Here is a 15895-nt window from a genome sequence, read left to right as displayed (position 1 = left end):
CCTATAAATTTAAAACGTCAGTCCTAAAATGAAAATGATACCTATGGTCTGTGGGGATGTCTATTAAAAGCATAATTTTGATAAACTAAAAAAAAAATTACCATAAAAGGAACGAAAATTAAGGAACTCGCCTGCAGTTCTGCTTTGTGCCAGGGCTATGTGCAGCCCAGTAATGCTATCACCATTGCTGCATGCATGGTAGCTTTATACCCTTTGCGGCTACAGGGTAATATATTTGGATTAGTTTCCTGTGCTTTAACCCCCCTGGCGGTAAACCCGAGCGTGACTCGGGGTTGATTTTTTATGCTAGGATCGGTAACCCCGAGTCACGCTCGGGCTGGACGTGCAGAGTGTGCAGCGGCGCGGCTTACCTTTCGCTGGATCCACAGGCAAGTTACTTACCTTGTCCCTGGATCCAGCGATGCCACCCCACTGTGTGAGCGAGCGGGACCTCCTCACTCGATTCACAGTCTCCCCGTGTGCCGCCGATCTCCGTTCCCTGCGACGTTACGATGCACAGGGACGGAGAACGGCGCCAAATTCAAAAAAGTAAACAAACACTTTACATACAGTATACTGTAATCTTATAGATTACAGTACTGTATGTAAAAAATACACACCCCCCTTGTCCCTAGTGGTCTGCCCAGTGTCCTGCATGTACTTTTATATAATAAAAAATGTTCTTTCTGCCTGCAAACTGTAGATTGTCCAAAAGTGTCCCTTTATGTCAAAAATGGTTTTAGATCAGCTAGAAAACAGTGATAATAAATTACAATCACTTGCAGAAATGTGCGATAGCGATTTGTGGGGAAATTCGTCATAAAAAAAAAAAATAATGACAGCGACAATTCTGCAACTGAGCAAATTTCAGTGATTTTGAGTTGATTACATTATTGAATAATTTTTATTATAATTATATTATTATTTGTTATAATTATTTATAATTATTTATTATATTATAATTTATAATTTTGTTTTAAAAAAAAAATCATACCCGGGATGCCTACAAGACTCTTGCTTGGTCAGATTTAAGTGAGTTATTTCTAAAAATTACAGACCTACAGTATAAAACGCCAAATTTCCTTGCAAAATAATTGTACCGCTTTTGGTACGTAATTCCAGACAGAATCATCCTGCCAGGGAGGTTAAGTTTGGCTATAAGATGTTGGTATCACATTCCCAGTAGTCTTGAAGTACATATTGTGCTCTTGTGCTTATTAGCTCTTAGGTCAAATGTACTGATTTTTAACAAATGTTTTTTTTTGTTTTTTTTTAAGGCACATTTTTCCCATTACCTACAAATTTGAAAATACTTTTATATCCAGGGATCATCAATGTGACATGGGACTGCAATATAACAAAATCTATGGAAGAACATACTTATACAATTGAGTTTCAACATGATATAATAGAAAACATAAATGTAAGCATAAACATTTTAATTTCCTTTTTTTTTTTAAATAAGTAAATGCATACTTATTCTTACAAAGGGTAAGCAATATGTTCATTCAAATATATTCATTATTCTTTTATTTATTTTTTCTTGTTCATTCTAACTCTTCTGTTTTACAAAATAAAAAAAAAACAAGAGGGACAGGGGTAAAATATGAAAGCATTATTTTAGGATGGGCCCACATGTATGCGCTGACATACATGATCGTGTTTTCTGAACCTATCTTGCTGATGGTACACTGCTTTGTGAGTGTTCTGTGTATGAATATCGTAATATTGTTACTTTTATGCCTTCTGTTCCTTTAAGTTGCACAACAGAGTGCACGTGTCAAAAATAACCATACATTAAAATAAAAAAAATATGACTGCTTAGGCAATGAAACATGCATGCACTAAATTAAAGTGCATATGAAAACAGCCTGAAAATGAAAAATAGTTAGCAATTGTTGTAATTGTATCACTGGTATGCAGTGGCGTCATTAGGTTTTGTGTCACCTGGTGTGGTAAAAATTTGGGGTCCCCCCCCCCCCCCCATCAGCACAGCTCTCCCCCTGTGTAATCCCCCTAATGGAACCCCTCTGTGTAATCCCCCAATGGAACCCCTCTGTGTAATCCCCCTAATGTAACCCCCCCTGTATTCCCCCTAATGTAACCCCCCTGTGCAACCCCCCTATTGTAATCGCCCTAATGTAACCCCCCTGTGCAATCCCCCTAATGTAACCCCCCTGTGCAATCCCCCTTAATGTAACCCCCCTGTGCATTCCCCCTAATGTAACCCTCCCCTGCAATCTCCCTAATGTAACCCCCCTCTGTATATCTCCTCTCCCTACAGTCACAGACCTCAGATCAGCGCGCTCTGTCCACATGAACGTTCCTCCTCCTAAGCTCCTCCTCCTGTTTTGGATATACTGTGTCAGTGTGGAGGAGGAGACTAGGCTCCATCGTTCTGAGGAATGTATTTGTTTTGATAGGCAACCAGTACCTCTCCCCACCTGCCTGAGTGTAAATAGGCGATTGCAGTGCCGGTGTTCATGGAGGACATGCGGGTGCTGTGCACTGGGCTATGGCACTCCGGAGCTGTCTGCCGCACTAAACAATTCGTACTCCTCCTCCCTCCCCGAACATCACGGGGAGGGAAGGAGATACTCGAGTGCGCCTCTCTCGATCCAGCGCCATGACGGGTGTCACTCCTCTGACGGGTGTCACCCGGGTGCGGACCGCACCCCCCACACCTTCCTAGCAATGCCACTGCTGGTATGTGTATGCTAAGCACCAGTATATGACATTTCATACATGAAGCAGTCCTTGAACCATTGGGCATATGTCAAAGATCTGTGTATGGACAGTATAACACCTCCGCACACATACAACTTTCTGATGCTATTAAAAAATGTAAAGGTTTTTACACATCTTAGCTGCCATCCAAACAACAACAATGGGAACATACATTCTATAGGCATCCTTGTTAATATATTCCATGTATATACAGTATACTTGAGTCTGTGTCATTTGTTTGATCAATTTATTCTGCAAGTGTAGGTTCTTCTTATCCTTGCAGAATTGGTGCATGTCAACATGCAACTCCATGTATTCATTAGTAAATTCCATAAATGTAATAAAAGGAATAAAACAGCTTCCATACGTTGGCATAGTGTACCACGTAGAAACAGAAGGCACAAAATTCAAGTTAAAGCCTAAGTGCTGCCCAAATAAAAAACACAAAAACCAACACAATAGGAAACCTTACAGGCAGTAGGATGTGTCGTTTGTACTGATGCCTTTGTTTTTAAGTGAAATCGTCCTCCGTTCATGATATCTTATAACCCCCCCCCCCCCCCCCACACACACACACACACTGCCATAATCTTCCAGTTCCTGACTATAAGGCTGAGCGTTTTCAGCTTGTAAAACGTTCATCTCAAAAGTTCCAAAACGCCCAACAAGCAAAATCCCATTTATTTAAATGGCCCCTGTTCAAATCTGAGCGTTCTGTCGCCTGAAGCAAAACTCTTGAAGCTGATTACAGGCGTTTGTATGCTTTTTACATTGGTGACCTTTTGACAAGTACAAAATCGTGGCAAAAAATGCAAGAAAAAACCCACTGCAAAAACATGGCAATAATGTGGCAAAAATCGACTTTCAGCCTGAAAAGATACACTCAGGTATGAACGCAGACTAAAAGGAGGGACTTTTTTAATCATATGTTCATCCTCCATTCTTGAATCGTGTTTCATTCATAGACCTGTAGTACAGGCATAGATTTTTGCATGTTTATTTTTAATCCAGATATATGGGCAAAATGGTCAAGTTTGTTTATAACGTTGGGAGCTGTAATATGGGGGGAGGACATGAAAATTAAAATATCATCAGCAAATAAGCAGAGTTTATGATGGTGACCAGCCAGTTCTATACCTTTAATTGATGGATTTTTTCTAATAGCTTGAGCTAGGGGTTCGATGAGTAAGGCAAATAACAGTGGGGAGAGGGGGCACCCCTGGCGAGTGCCTCTGTTAATATTGAACATAGCTGATTTATACCCTGCATACTTGATGTATGCCTTTGGGTTATTATATAAAGATGTGACCCAACTAAGGAAATGTGGGCCAAACCCTCATCTTTGTAAAGTGAAATGTAGGTAGGGCCACGTTACCGTGTCAAAGGCTTTTTTGATGTCTAGTGACAGTAGACACATAGGGATTCTTCTTTTTTTGGCTGCTTGGATCAGCAACAAGGCCCTACGAACATTATCAGTTGCTTGGCGCATTGGGATAAAACCAACCTGGTCGTTACTTATTAAGGTACCTATTATGCTATTCAATCGGGTTGCAATCACTTTTGCTAATAATTTTATATCTAGATTTAAGAGCGATATAGGTCTAAAATTAGCACAGGAAGAGTCATCAGATTGTGGCTTAGGAATCATAGATATAATTGCTGTTAGAGTTTCAGATCTGAATGATTGGTTATTAATGATGGAGTTGAATGCTTCTAACATCATGGGAGTTAATATATGTGAGAATTTTTTATAGTAAAGGGCTGAAAACCCATCTGGTCCCGGACGCTTATTAGGTTTGAGGCATTTGATTGCTTGTTCAATTTCAATGGGAGTGATGGGGGTTTCAAGGCTTTTATAATGACTTTGGGATAGAGTAGGGAGTTTTATTTGAGAAAAAAAAGTTTCTGCTGAGGATTGGTCGAAAGAGCCTTCTTTTTTATACAAGGAGGTGAGATGTTTGTGGAAGGTATGAAGGATATTGACTGGATTACTTGTATATTTATCATGGGAGATTTTCAGTCGGATTGGTTTGGATGGGTTGTTTAGTTTTTTAAGTGCACGTGCAAGGAGAGTGCCAGGTTTATTGGCTTGGAAGTAGTATTTTTGTTTGGATTTACGAAGAGTTTTATCTACAGATTCGGATAAAAATAGGTCTAGATTTAAGCTAGCTTTCTCGAGTTGTGTTTTATTCTGCGGTGTAGGGCTAGATTGGAATTTATTATGACAATTGTTAAATTCAGTTTCAAGTTTTTGTTGCAGTTTTTTCTTTTCTTTCTTTTGATGTGATGCTTGACGTAAGCAATACCCTCTAAGGACAGGCTTATGCGCTTCCCATAGTGTTAGTGGGGATATATCTGAGGATTTATTATTTTTTAAGTATTCTTTTAGGGCATTTTCTAGGTCTTGAGAGAGTGAAGGGTGTGATAAGAGAGAGTTGTTTATTTGCCACGTTGAGTCTTGTGCTTTTGGAAGTAATGAGTTAAAGGTGGAAATTATAGCGCAATGATCGGTCCATGTATAGGGTTTGATATATGAGGTGAGCAATTCAGGGGACATACAAATAGAAATTAAAATGTGATCAATACGGGAAAAGGATTTGTGAGGGTGAGAATAGAAGGAGTATTGACGTTTGGATGGGTTAATTTCACGCCAAGAATCTGTTAATGAATGTTGTTGAAGGAGTCTCTGAAACGATCTAGATTGAGAATTAGATGTAGGGGGTAAAGGTGATTTATCTAAATAGGGATAAATTGTTTGATTGGAATCTCCACAAATCAGGAGTGTGCCTACTGTATGTGTATCAATAACTTGAAGAAGGTGGGATAAAAATGATGTTGGTCTTTTGTTGGGTGCGTAATATGAGACTACTGTTATTGGCATATCGCATAGGTTGCCTATAAGTATGAGGTAGCGACCTTCTGGATCCTTGATTTCGGATTCTAGGGAAAAGGGTGTAGTTCGGTGAAATGCTATTAACACTCCTCTGTGTTTGGACTTGGCTGAGGCTGTATAAACCTGGGGGTAGCTTGCACCAAAATATTTAGGGGTGGAGGATTCAGTGAAATGAGTCTCCTGGAGGCAGACTATGTGTGCTTTTGATGCTGAAAGTGATCTGAAAACTTTAGTACGTTTATGAGGTATGTTTAGACCTTGTGTATTTAGGGTAAGTACATTCAATGGAGCCATATAAGAGTTTTTAGAAAAATATAACAGTACATATTAAATGTAAATTGTGGTATTAGACAAAACCCGGAGTAAGGGAGGAAAATGGAGAAAGAATAAGAAAAATAGGATAGAAGAAAAAAAAAGGAGATGATAGACAGTAATCTAATTAGATTGAGATGGTTGAAATCCATAGCAAGAAATAAAAAGTAGGCTTTCTGAGCTCAAAAATGACAGGAGCTCAGAGGCACAAAGTCTGTCTGAGGAGGCCCCCTACACTGTAACTACAGTGAGGGAGAGTCCTAGGACAGAAAAATGAGAGGAGCAGTGACCTCTTCTCGGCTTCTCAACGGTTAAAATGTATTCAAGAATAAGGGAAAAAAAAACATATTAAACTAAGACAACCAAACTTGGCAAGATAACCAGCTACAAACATGTATTTAACTAGTGACTAGTTATTCCTCAATTAAGAACATAAGATAAACAATTAACCTTATAAATTTTAAAACTAGAAATGGCATATTTCAATTCTATTATGATCATAGGATTGATACACCTCAGGGCTGCTGTAAGTGTGGAAGATAATTAAGTATTCACTCTGTAGGAAAGAAATAGGGTTAATAACAAGAATATTAGTATAAATACACAAAGCCTTGGAGATACAACTTCTGTCTCTGCATAGTGTATGAAGGGGAGGAAAGGAAAGGGGGAAGGAAGGGGGTGGGGGAGGGGGTAGAGGTAGTTATAGGAGAAGGGGGAGAGACAGGATGTTACAATGAAGAGAGACTTATGAGGGTATAACAAGGCGATTTGGCAGAATGATTTTAAGTGTACTGATACTTATCTTCTTATGGGTAGGAAAAATGTGAATGAATTAAGGCATGGCTAAATTAACCATGGAGTTTGGAGGAGACACAAAGTGAGTTACTCAGTCAAGTCAGTCCATTGTGTCCTGCTGGTCAGAAACTGGAGGATTGAAACGGCCTCTCTTTGGGGTAGCCTGTCTGTTTCCATCAGGTTCAGGGATTGATGAATGTGGAGGAGAGTCAGAAAGGGCACGGCGTCGCGTATTTGCAGATGACTTATTATAAAGCTGAAGTTTTTGCAGCGTGTTCTTTAGTTCTGTAGTGGTTTTGCTGGAGTATTTGGCTCCTTGATAAGTGAACCTAATTGAAAATGGAAACCCCCATTGATATGGGATGTGGTGGAGTTGGAGATTTAGGAGCAAAGGTTTCATCTCATGACGTTTAGCTACTGTTATGGGAGATAAATCAGCAAAAATTTGGTAAGTATGTCCTTGGAAAGTAAGAGATTCTTTCAGTCTAGCTGCAGCCATAATTTGATCTTTGGTGCGGAAAAAGTGGAACTTAGCAATTATATCGCGAGGGGGGCCATCAGCTTTGCGTGGCCCTAAAGCTCTGTGGATTCTATCCATTTCCAATCTTTCTATAGGAATTGATGGTGTTAGTTCTTGAAAGAGGGCTGTCATAGATGATTGGAGGTCAATGATTGACTCCGGTATACCTCTTATACGAAGATTTGAGCGGCGAGCTCGGTTCTCAAAATCCTCCAAACGGGCTTGCATTGCTGCATTTTCTTCTTTTAGCATTTCAAATTCATTGTCATGGGTTGCTATGCTTGTTTCAATATCATCCATCCTGTATTCAAGGTCAGCAGTGCGCTGTCCTATGTCTCTGATTTCTTTAGTCAGAGTCTCAGTAATTTGTTCAGAGGACACTTTCAAAGCTTTTTGAAACATTTTCTCTATTTGTTTCAATATTTTGGGTTGTAATGTATCAGTTTGTTTTGACTGGCTTATGGCACTGTGTTCATCATCAGTATCAAAGGAATCCTGTGATAAGTGCTGTTGTTTCTTGTCAGAGCAGGGTTTGACTGCCTGAGGAGAATTTGACAGTGCCATTTTCATATTCCCTTTGAGTGGCTTTTCTTTGAGGGTTTTAGCTGCGGTTTTTCCACGGGTTACTCCAAAAACCATATTGTTTTGATCCCTGGGCTCTAGGGAGTGATATGGTGTATATTATTTTGTAGTTACCCTGCCATTCGAGCGTCTGTGAGAGCCGTTAAGAGCCGAGAAGGACAGAGCTTCAGCAGGACACATCCATCACTGGCCACTCCCCTCAGCTGACTGCATGCATGGATTTTTAATCGATGGTTGTGCCTACTATCGATCCTTTTTTTCCCATCGGTTGGGAATCCATTGGTTAAATTTAAAGCAAGTTGGCTATTTTTAACCGATGGTTAAATAACCTATGGGGCCCACACACGATCGGTTTTGACCAATGAAAACGGTCCATCAGACCGTTGTCCTCTGTTTAACCTATCGTGTGTAAGAGGCCTAAGGTTTTACAACCACTTTAAATGCTCAGTGCAATTCAGCATTTCATGTGTCTTTGGTCAAAAATGTAAGTTATGCAAATGTATAAAACAGGGCTGTACAGTATTTCCCATAATGGAACTCATGGCTCAAAGCCTAGGATTGGCAGGGTAAGTGGGGCTAATTCTGAAAAACTTTGTCCTATGAATTACTTTTTCTTGCCACAATTAACAAAATTAACAAAAATAAATGCCATGAGCATAAAACGTAACCACCTTAGAAATAAACCTTATGTGGCATATACTCAGCTAATTAAGCACTTGCCTTCTGGAAGATTTACCCCCATTCATGACCAGGCCATTTTTTGCGATACGGCACTGAGTTACTTTTTTTTTTTTATAAATATCTTTATTAATTTTTTTTTAAATGTTTTCCATACAAAAAAATAAACCATACATATACATTTCCATTTTCAATTACATTCATCTGCTCTCTTCTAGAGCCTCCATACAATTTAAATTCATCCCTTTCACCTGACTCAAATACCTTTTACACTCCTCTCTCTCCCTTTATTCAATGGTGTGGTTAACCTCCCCTTATCCTCCATTTATTCTGAAGCTGTCGTAGAGTTCTCTATCCAGCTCGCCCACACTCTTTCATATTTCTCCCCATGTCCTCTATTCCAGTATGTCTCCCTATACAATGACAAATTACTGTTTACTAAGTTTTTCCAATGTGCTACCGAGGGAGCTTCTGCCTTTTTTTAATTTAACACTATTGTTTTCCTGGCATAGAATAATAATAATGTTCTCCTTCCCACCGACACAGTATTTTCCCCTACCAATCCTAGCAGACAGATCTCTGCCTACTGTTCCAAGATTATTGATGTCACTGTGGCAATCATTCTCAGAACCTCTCTCCAAAATGCTACTATCTTTGGGCAAAATATATGCATGAAATCTCCTGGGTAGGGATGAGCTTCGAGTCGAACTCATGTTCGACTCGAACATTGCCTGTTGCCTGTTCGGCGAACAACGAACAATTTGGGGTGTTCGCGGCAAATTCGAAAAGCCGCGGAACACCCTGTTAAAGTCTATGGGAGAAATCTAAAGTGCTAATTTTAAAGGCTAATATGCAAGTTATTGTCCTAAAAAGTGTTTGGGGACCTGGGTCCTGCACCAGGGGACATGTATCAATGCAAAAGAAAGTTTTAAAAATGGCCGTTTTTTCGGGGGTCCCCCCAAATTCAATTACCAGGCCCTTCAGGTCTGGTATGGATATTAAGGGGATCCCCGCCGTCAATTTAAAAAAAAATGACGTGGGGTTACCCCCAAATATCTATTCCAGACCCTTCAGGTCTGGTGTGTATTTTAAGGGGAACTCCACCCCAAAAATGTTTTGAAAATGGTGTGGAGTTCCCCCAAAAATCCACACCAGACCCCTTATCCGAGCACGTAACCTGGCCAGCCGCAGAAAAGAGGGGGGGACAGAGTGCGCCCCCCTCTCCTGAACCGTACCAGGCCACATGCCCTCAACAAGGGCCTCATCCCCACAACCCTGGCTGGTGGTTGTGGGGGTCTGCCGGGGGGGGGCTTATCAGAATCTGGAAGACCCCTTTAACAAAGGGGACCCACAGATCCTGCCCCCCCTATGTGAATTTGTAATAGGGTACATTGTACCCCTACCATTTCACAAAGGAAGTGTAAATAGTTGTAAAAAACACACACACACCGTAGAAAAAAGTCCTTTATTAATAAAAAATAAATAAATAAATCCAGCGGTGGTAATCCACTCTCGGTCCCGGCTCCCCGCTCCAACTTGGTCTGTATTCAGTGACGGGTGATCTCCTCTCCGGGCCAGCAATGAGAAGATCATCCAGGATCCAGATTGCAGCATCGCCGGCTGCCTGTCGCCACCGGAAACTTTTTTTTGTATTGATACATGTCCCCTGGGGCAGGACCCAGGTCCCCAAACACTTTTTAGGACAATAACTTGAATATTAGCCTTTAAAATTAGCACTTTAGATTTCAAATGTTCGAGTCCCATAATAGGGTTCTAAAGTTCACACGAACATTTGGTGTGTTTGCAGGTTCTGGTGCGAACCGAACAGGGGGGTGTTCGGCTCATCCCTACTCCTGGGATGTCTGCACATCTTCAGCAGTTCTGAGGATTTGTCGGGGAAATCTTATGTAGCTTATATGGTGTGTAGTGGTTCCTATGTATAATTTTAAATTGTATTAATTTATCTCGAAGTGATACAAGTACCGTATTTATCACGGTATAGCGCGCTCCCGCGTATACCGCGCACCCCTAAAGTTGCCCCGAATCCTGTGGAAAAAAGTTTTTTTGTACTTACATTTTTGGTGTCTTGTGCGGCGTCCATCGGCGGCCTCGTCGGGTCCGGCGTCCGTCTGCGGCTTCGGGTGTCCTCTTCGTCGGGTCCGGCGTCCTTCTGCGGCGTCCTCGCGTCCTCCCCGCTCGTTACCTGCGCCGAGTTTGAATACTGCACCGACATATATAGAGCACAGAACACTCGTGTATTGTCAGCAATGCTCGGCTACACTCGCGCTGACATCCTGTACGTCCAGGACGTCAGCGCGGGAGGAGCCGAGACTGCCTGACAATACACGAGTGTACTGCGCTCGGTATATGTCGGCGCAGTATTCAAACTCGGCGCGGAAAAGCGGGTATCGGCGTATACCGCGCACCCACGATTTTGCCCTGATTTTCAGGGCAAAAAAGTGCGCGGTATACGCCGATAAATACGGTATCTCCATTAAATTTGGAACATCTCTCTTCCAGTTTCACTTAATTTACTTGTATCTGGGGATGTAGTCCTTATTAAATGTAAAGAGGGGGGGAACTAATGCTAAATCAACCTACCCACGGGTAAAACTAGGCTAAAAATGGAATAAAATAAATAAATAGCAACTAATAAGCAGCAGCCACGACTAAAAGTGCTCACGCACTGACAGTAAATAAAACAAGGGTGGGTGTAGTGGCGCTTGCCCAAATCAAACAATAACCTAATAATAAATAATAAATCAATCCAAAAGTGTAATGAAATGGCTAATAAATCAATCCTCCACCGGCTGTGGGTCTAAATGTGTTCCACTCAAAAGTGCATCCAGGGAATGACCACCCAACATTAGGAATCAATGTGGTAAGCCATGAGAGTGATAAATAATAATGAGGTAAAAAAACAAATGTGCCAACCTCAGCACAATGTAAATCGCTAAGAACAGTGATACCAATAAATATATAATTGTAGATAAAAATTGTAAAAATCCAAAGGTGCTTCAAACAATTAAAAGTGCATAGTGCAAAATAAATGAAATGTTGAAAAAAAGGTCCACAAAGTATGAATGTAATAAAAATAAACAAATAACGTAGCATGCGCAAGTGGGCATGAACAAAATAATAATGTGCAAATCAAAGGTCAATCAGATAACAATCAAAAAATAAAGTGCAGTGTTCAAAGTGTCCAGTGCACAATCCGTGCAAAAAATATTCTTAAAATGTCCAAAGAAAAAAATAAATCAATAAAATATTAAAGTGTAAATAGTGCTCCAATGAATTCATAAAACATAACTTGAGTGGTTGATGCTGAACGTGCAATCGTGCTTGTATAGAATCACCTTCAGGCTTCCCACAGTGTCTGGAGAATAATGTGTTCCAGCCCCTTACCTTAGGAGGGCTTGTAAAAAAGCCTCTGTGTAAATACTCCCAACGGCAGCCTGCTGGTCCACTCCCATACAACACGGCTCATAGGTTAAGGATGACTCTCAAATGACAAAAGGAAGGGAAGCCTCCATAGCATAAAATCTTTAGGATTTATTCAATAAAACAAAGTAAAATCACTCACAAACAGATGAAAGTAAACAGCATGTGTGTCGTAGTGTCTCCGCTCTGCGGCCGCGAGCGGATGACGTCACCAGCAGCTCTCCACGTCCTCACGCGTATCGTGACAGACAAAACGTCACTTAATCATAGGATGGAGGGCGGCTGGTACGGGGGTGACTTATATAGTGCCGTGGCGGCAACTGATTACAAATAATCGACAACATTTAAGATATAACGCTAATGATATATGTTGAAAGACGAATAATAAAAGGTCCGTTTCAACAAACATAGATTATTAAACATAATAGGCTTTGGGCGGAAAACTCCCTCCAGTGGTGGAAAAGGAACAATACAGAATAATTACTACTCAAAATAGGTGTACCTCTACCCCCTGCTGGATAGCTGGGAATAGGTAAAGGGAAAAAGGACATATATCTAGTATCTAATAGCAGAGAGATACTATGCAGGAACAATGGTCCAAAATAATGTAATAACAATAGCAATATTTCCCAAATGTGGAAGGGGGATAATTAATGGTGATAAGGTGAAGGAAACCAAGAAGTATTACATGAGTGCGGGATGGCTAACCATAATGATAAAGGACAAAATACATATCCATACCAGTCTTCCAAATAAAATAATGTATCCACATAAAATAATGATAAAAAACGTCTTAATGATAGCCTAAAACCACTAAAAGCAGTAATAGTGACATAAAAACACTAAGATAAGGTCATAATAAAAGGGAGAGGATAAAAGACTAAAAATTGGATATAAAACAGTTAAGATCAAACTCAACGTTATGCCCATGTGGTGTTAAAGTACACAATTCATGTATCCAACGGGATTCAGCCTGACTAATTTTTTGTACTTTATTATGTCCTCTCCAATGGGGTTTCACCTTATCACCATTAATTATCCCCCTTCCACATTTGGGAAATATTGCTATTGTTATTACATTATTTTGGACCATTGTTCCTGCATAGTATCTCTCTGCTATTAGATACTAGATATATGTCCTTTTTCCCTTTACCTATTCCCAGCTATCCAGCAGGGGGTAGAGGTACACCTATTTTGAGTAGTAATTATTCTGTATTGTTCCTTTTCGTTACACTTTTGGATTGATTTATTATTTATTATTAGGTTATTGTTTGATTTGGGCAAGCGCCACTACACCCACCCTTGTTTTATAGTCCTTATTAAATACATATAAAAAATTTAGGTTGTCTTTTTTCCTTTTTTTACTATTTGCTCTAAACCTGATTCCATCAATTGCGGGATCCCCTCCGGAAACTGAGCTAATAAGGCATGGATAAGCTGCCTATACCTAAACGCATAGCTCTCTGGGATATTCCAAAGCTGTCTCATTTAAAAAAAAAAAAAAAGCTGTCTCATTTCTACGTATGAGAGAAACTTTTCCCCTTGTAGTATTTGTGACAATTTCTTTACCCCATATCTAGTCCATGCTCCTGGATCCTGAATCGAATCCAGATGTGGTATCTCAGGATTTCTCCACAATGGGGTATTTGGAGATAAGTTTGTTTTTCAATCTCCTTCTCTTCCTATAGCGGCTTTCCATATTTTAACTGTTGTTCTCATTGCAGGGGTTAGGTCTCGTCTTGTTTTGATCCCTCTATACAACAATCCCTGCAATGCCTCTACCGATTGGACCACTGCTGCTTCTAACATGCTAGCCGAATCATACCCATCCAGGTTCAACCATCTCCCTGCCGTCGCTAATTGTATAGCTACACAATTAGCGACGGCAGGGAGATGGTTGAACCTGGATGGGTATGATTCGGCTAGCATGTTAGAAGCAGCAGTGGTCCAATCGGTAGAGGCATTGCAGGGATTGTTGTATAGAGGGATCAAAACAAGACGAGACCTAACCCCTGCAATGAGAACAACAGTTAAAATATGGAAAGCCGCTATAGGAAGCTATATAATATTTATAACAATCTGGAAAAGCCAACCCTCCCTGTGCCTCTGGTCTCATAAGTGTGCTTAATTTAATTCTAGCTGGTTTGTTTGCCCATATAAATGTAGAGAGCATTCCATGCACTGAGTTACTTTAACCGACAATTGAACTGTCATGAGACACTGTACCCAAATAAAATGTATGTCCTTTTTTCCCCCACAAATAGTTTTCTTTTGATGGTATTTGATCACCTTAATACATTTTACACTGTCAATGTAAAAAAAAAAAAAAAAAAATGTTGATCACTTTTATTGCTATCGCAAGGAATGTAAACATCCCTTGCAATAACAATACAGCATGACAAGTCCTCTTTATGGAGCGATCTGGGGTAAGGTGACCAGAAGGCCATCTTTCCTTCACTCATCTCTGTGCCCAGCAGCTGCAAGCACTATCGGTTCCTGGAGCTACTGATCGCCCAAGTAAGCCCAGGAACCACCAGAAAGTGGCGGGAGGAGGGGTCAACCCATACCACCACTGAATCACTTTTAGAAGCAGCTGGAGGGGTCAGACCACTTGTCTGCTCGGACCACTTGAATGAGAAAGACCTGTGCCTGAGGGAAAATATAATACAGGGGGGGGGTAGAGTATTCTATGCCTTAAGGTAAGAAACTTTCTGTGTGCAGCTCCCTCCCCAACCCCCCCTCCCCTTTAGGCCCCATACTCACGACCAAACATGTCTGCTGAAACTGGTCCGCAGGCCAGTTTCAGCAGACATGTTTGGTCGTGTGTGGGCGCGAGCGGGCCGAATTCCAGCAAACATTTGCCCGCCGGGCCTTTTCCCAGCAGACAAATATTCCTGGACTTGTTTTAAAACAGTCCGCTGGAATTCTGCCCGCTCGGACATGTACGGTCGTCAGTACAGACCTACCGTACATGTCCAGGCGCCCGCCGTCCCTCGCATGCGTCGAATGACTTCGACGCATGCGTGGAAGCATTTTAAAGGCGGGCCGCCCACGTCGCGGCGACACCGCGTCATCGACGCGGCGACACCGCGGACACGCCCCGCGTATTGTTTACGCGCGGACTTCTGTACGATGGTGTGTACAACCATCGTACAGAAGCCCTCTGGCAGACATGTATGGTGAAAACGGTCCGACGGACCGCTTTCACCATACATGTTTGGTCGTGAGTACCCGGCCTCATATTTACCTATGCCCCATCTCCCCATCAGCAGCTCTCCCGATTCTCTCTCTCTCTTCATTGGCTCACACATCAGTGAAAGCCATTGGCTTCTGCTACTGTTAATCACAGCCTGTGAGTGAGTCAATGATGATAGATTGGTGGGTGGACCCGAGCCACGCTCCGAGTGTAATTGGACAATGTAGCATCACAGGAACGAGGCTCAGAAGCAAGCCTGTTTGAGTGCCCCCATAGCTAGAGGCTTGCTATTGGGGGCACTTGGCAGGGGGGAGGATCCAGGACCCCTGGCGGGGTACCTACAAAGAGGAGGATCGAGGCCACTCTGTGCAAAACCATTGCACAGAGCAGGTAAGTATAACATGTTTGCTTTAAAAAAAAATACTACCTTTAGAGTCACTTTAATGCCCTGTACACACGATCGGTTCATCCGATAAAAACGGACTGATGGGTTTTTTCATCAGTTATCCGATGAAGCTGACTTTCATCAGTCGTGCCTACACACCATCGGTTAAAAAAACGATCGTGTCAAAACAAGGTGACGTAAAACACAACGACGTGCTGAGAAAAATTAAGTTCAATGCTTCCAAGTAGCGTCGACTTGATTCTGAGCATGCATGGATTTTTAACCGATGGACGTGCCCACAGGTGATCATTTTTTTCTATCGGTTTTTTAACCATCAGATCATTTTAAAACAAGTTCCTATTTTTT

General features: G+C 41.4%; 1 protein-coding gene across 2 annotated transcripts in view; it reads left to right on the top strand.

The window, feature by feature from the left end:
- The window catches only part of LOC120927487 (granulocyte-macrophage colony-stimulating factor receptor subunit alpha-like), a 79875-nt gene that overhangs the window by 42404 nt on the left and 21576 nt on the right, over window positions 1-15895 (top strand). For both annotated transcript variants that reach the window (XM_040338197.1, XM_040338198.1), the window contains exon 3: window positions 1278-1423. In XM_040338197.1, coding sequence (XP_040194131.1) covers window positions 1278-1423 — 146 coding nt within the window. The remainder of the gene's footprint in view (window positions 1-1277; window positions 1424-15895) is intronic.

This window comes from Rana temporaria, chromosome 2 (genome assembly GCF_905171775.1).
Source record: "Rana temporaria chromosome 2, aRanTem1.1, whole genome shotgun sequence".
Classification (NCBI taxonomy): domain Eukaryota; kingdom Metazoa; phylum Chordata; class Amphibia; order Anura; family Ranidae; genus Rana; species Rana temporaria.
This window is presented reverse-complemented; position numbering and strand designations above follow the sequence as displayed.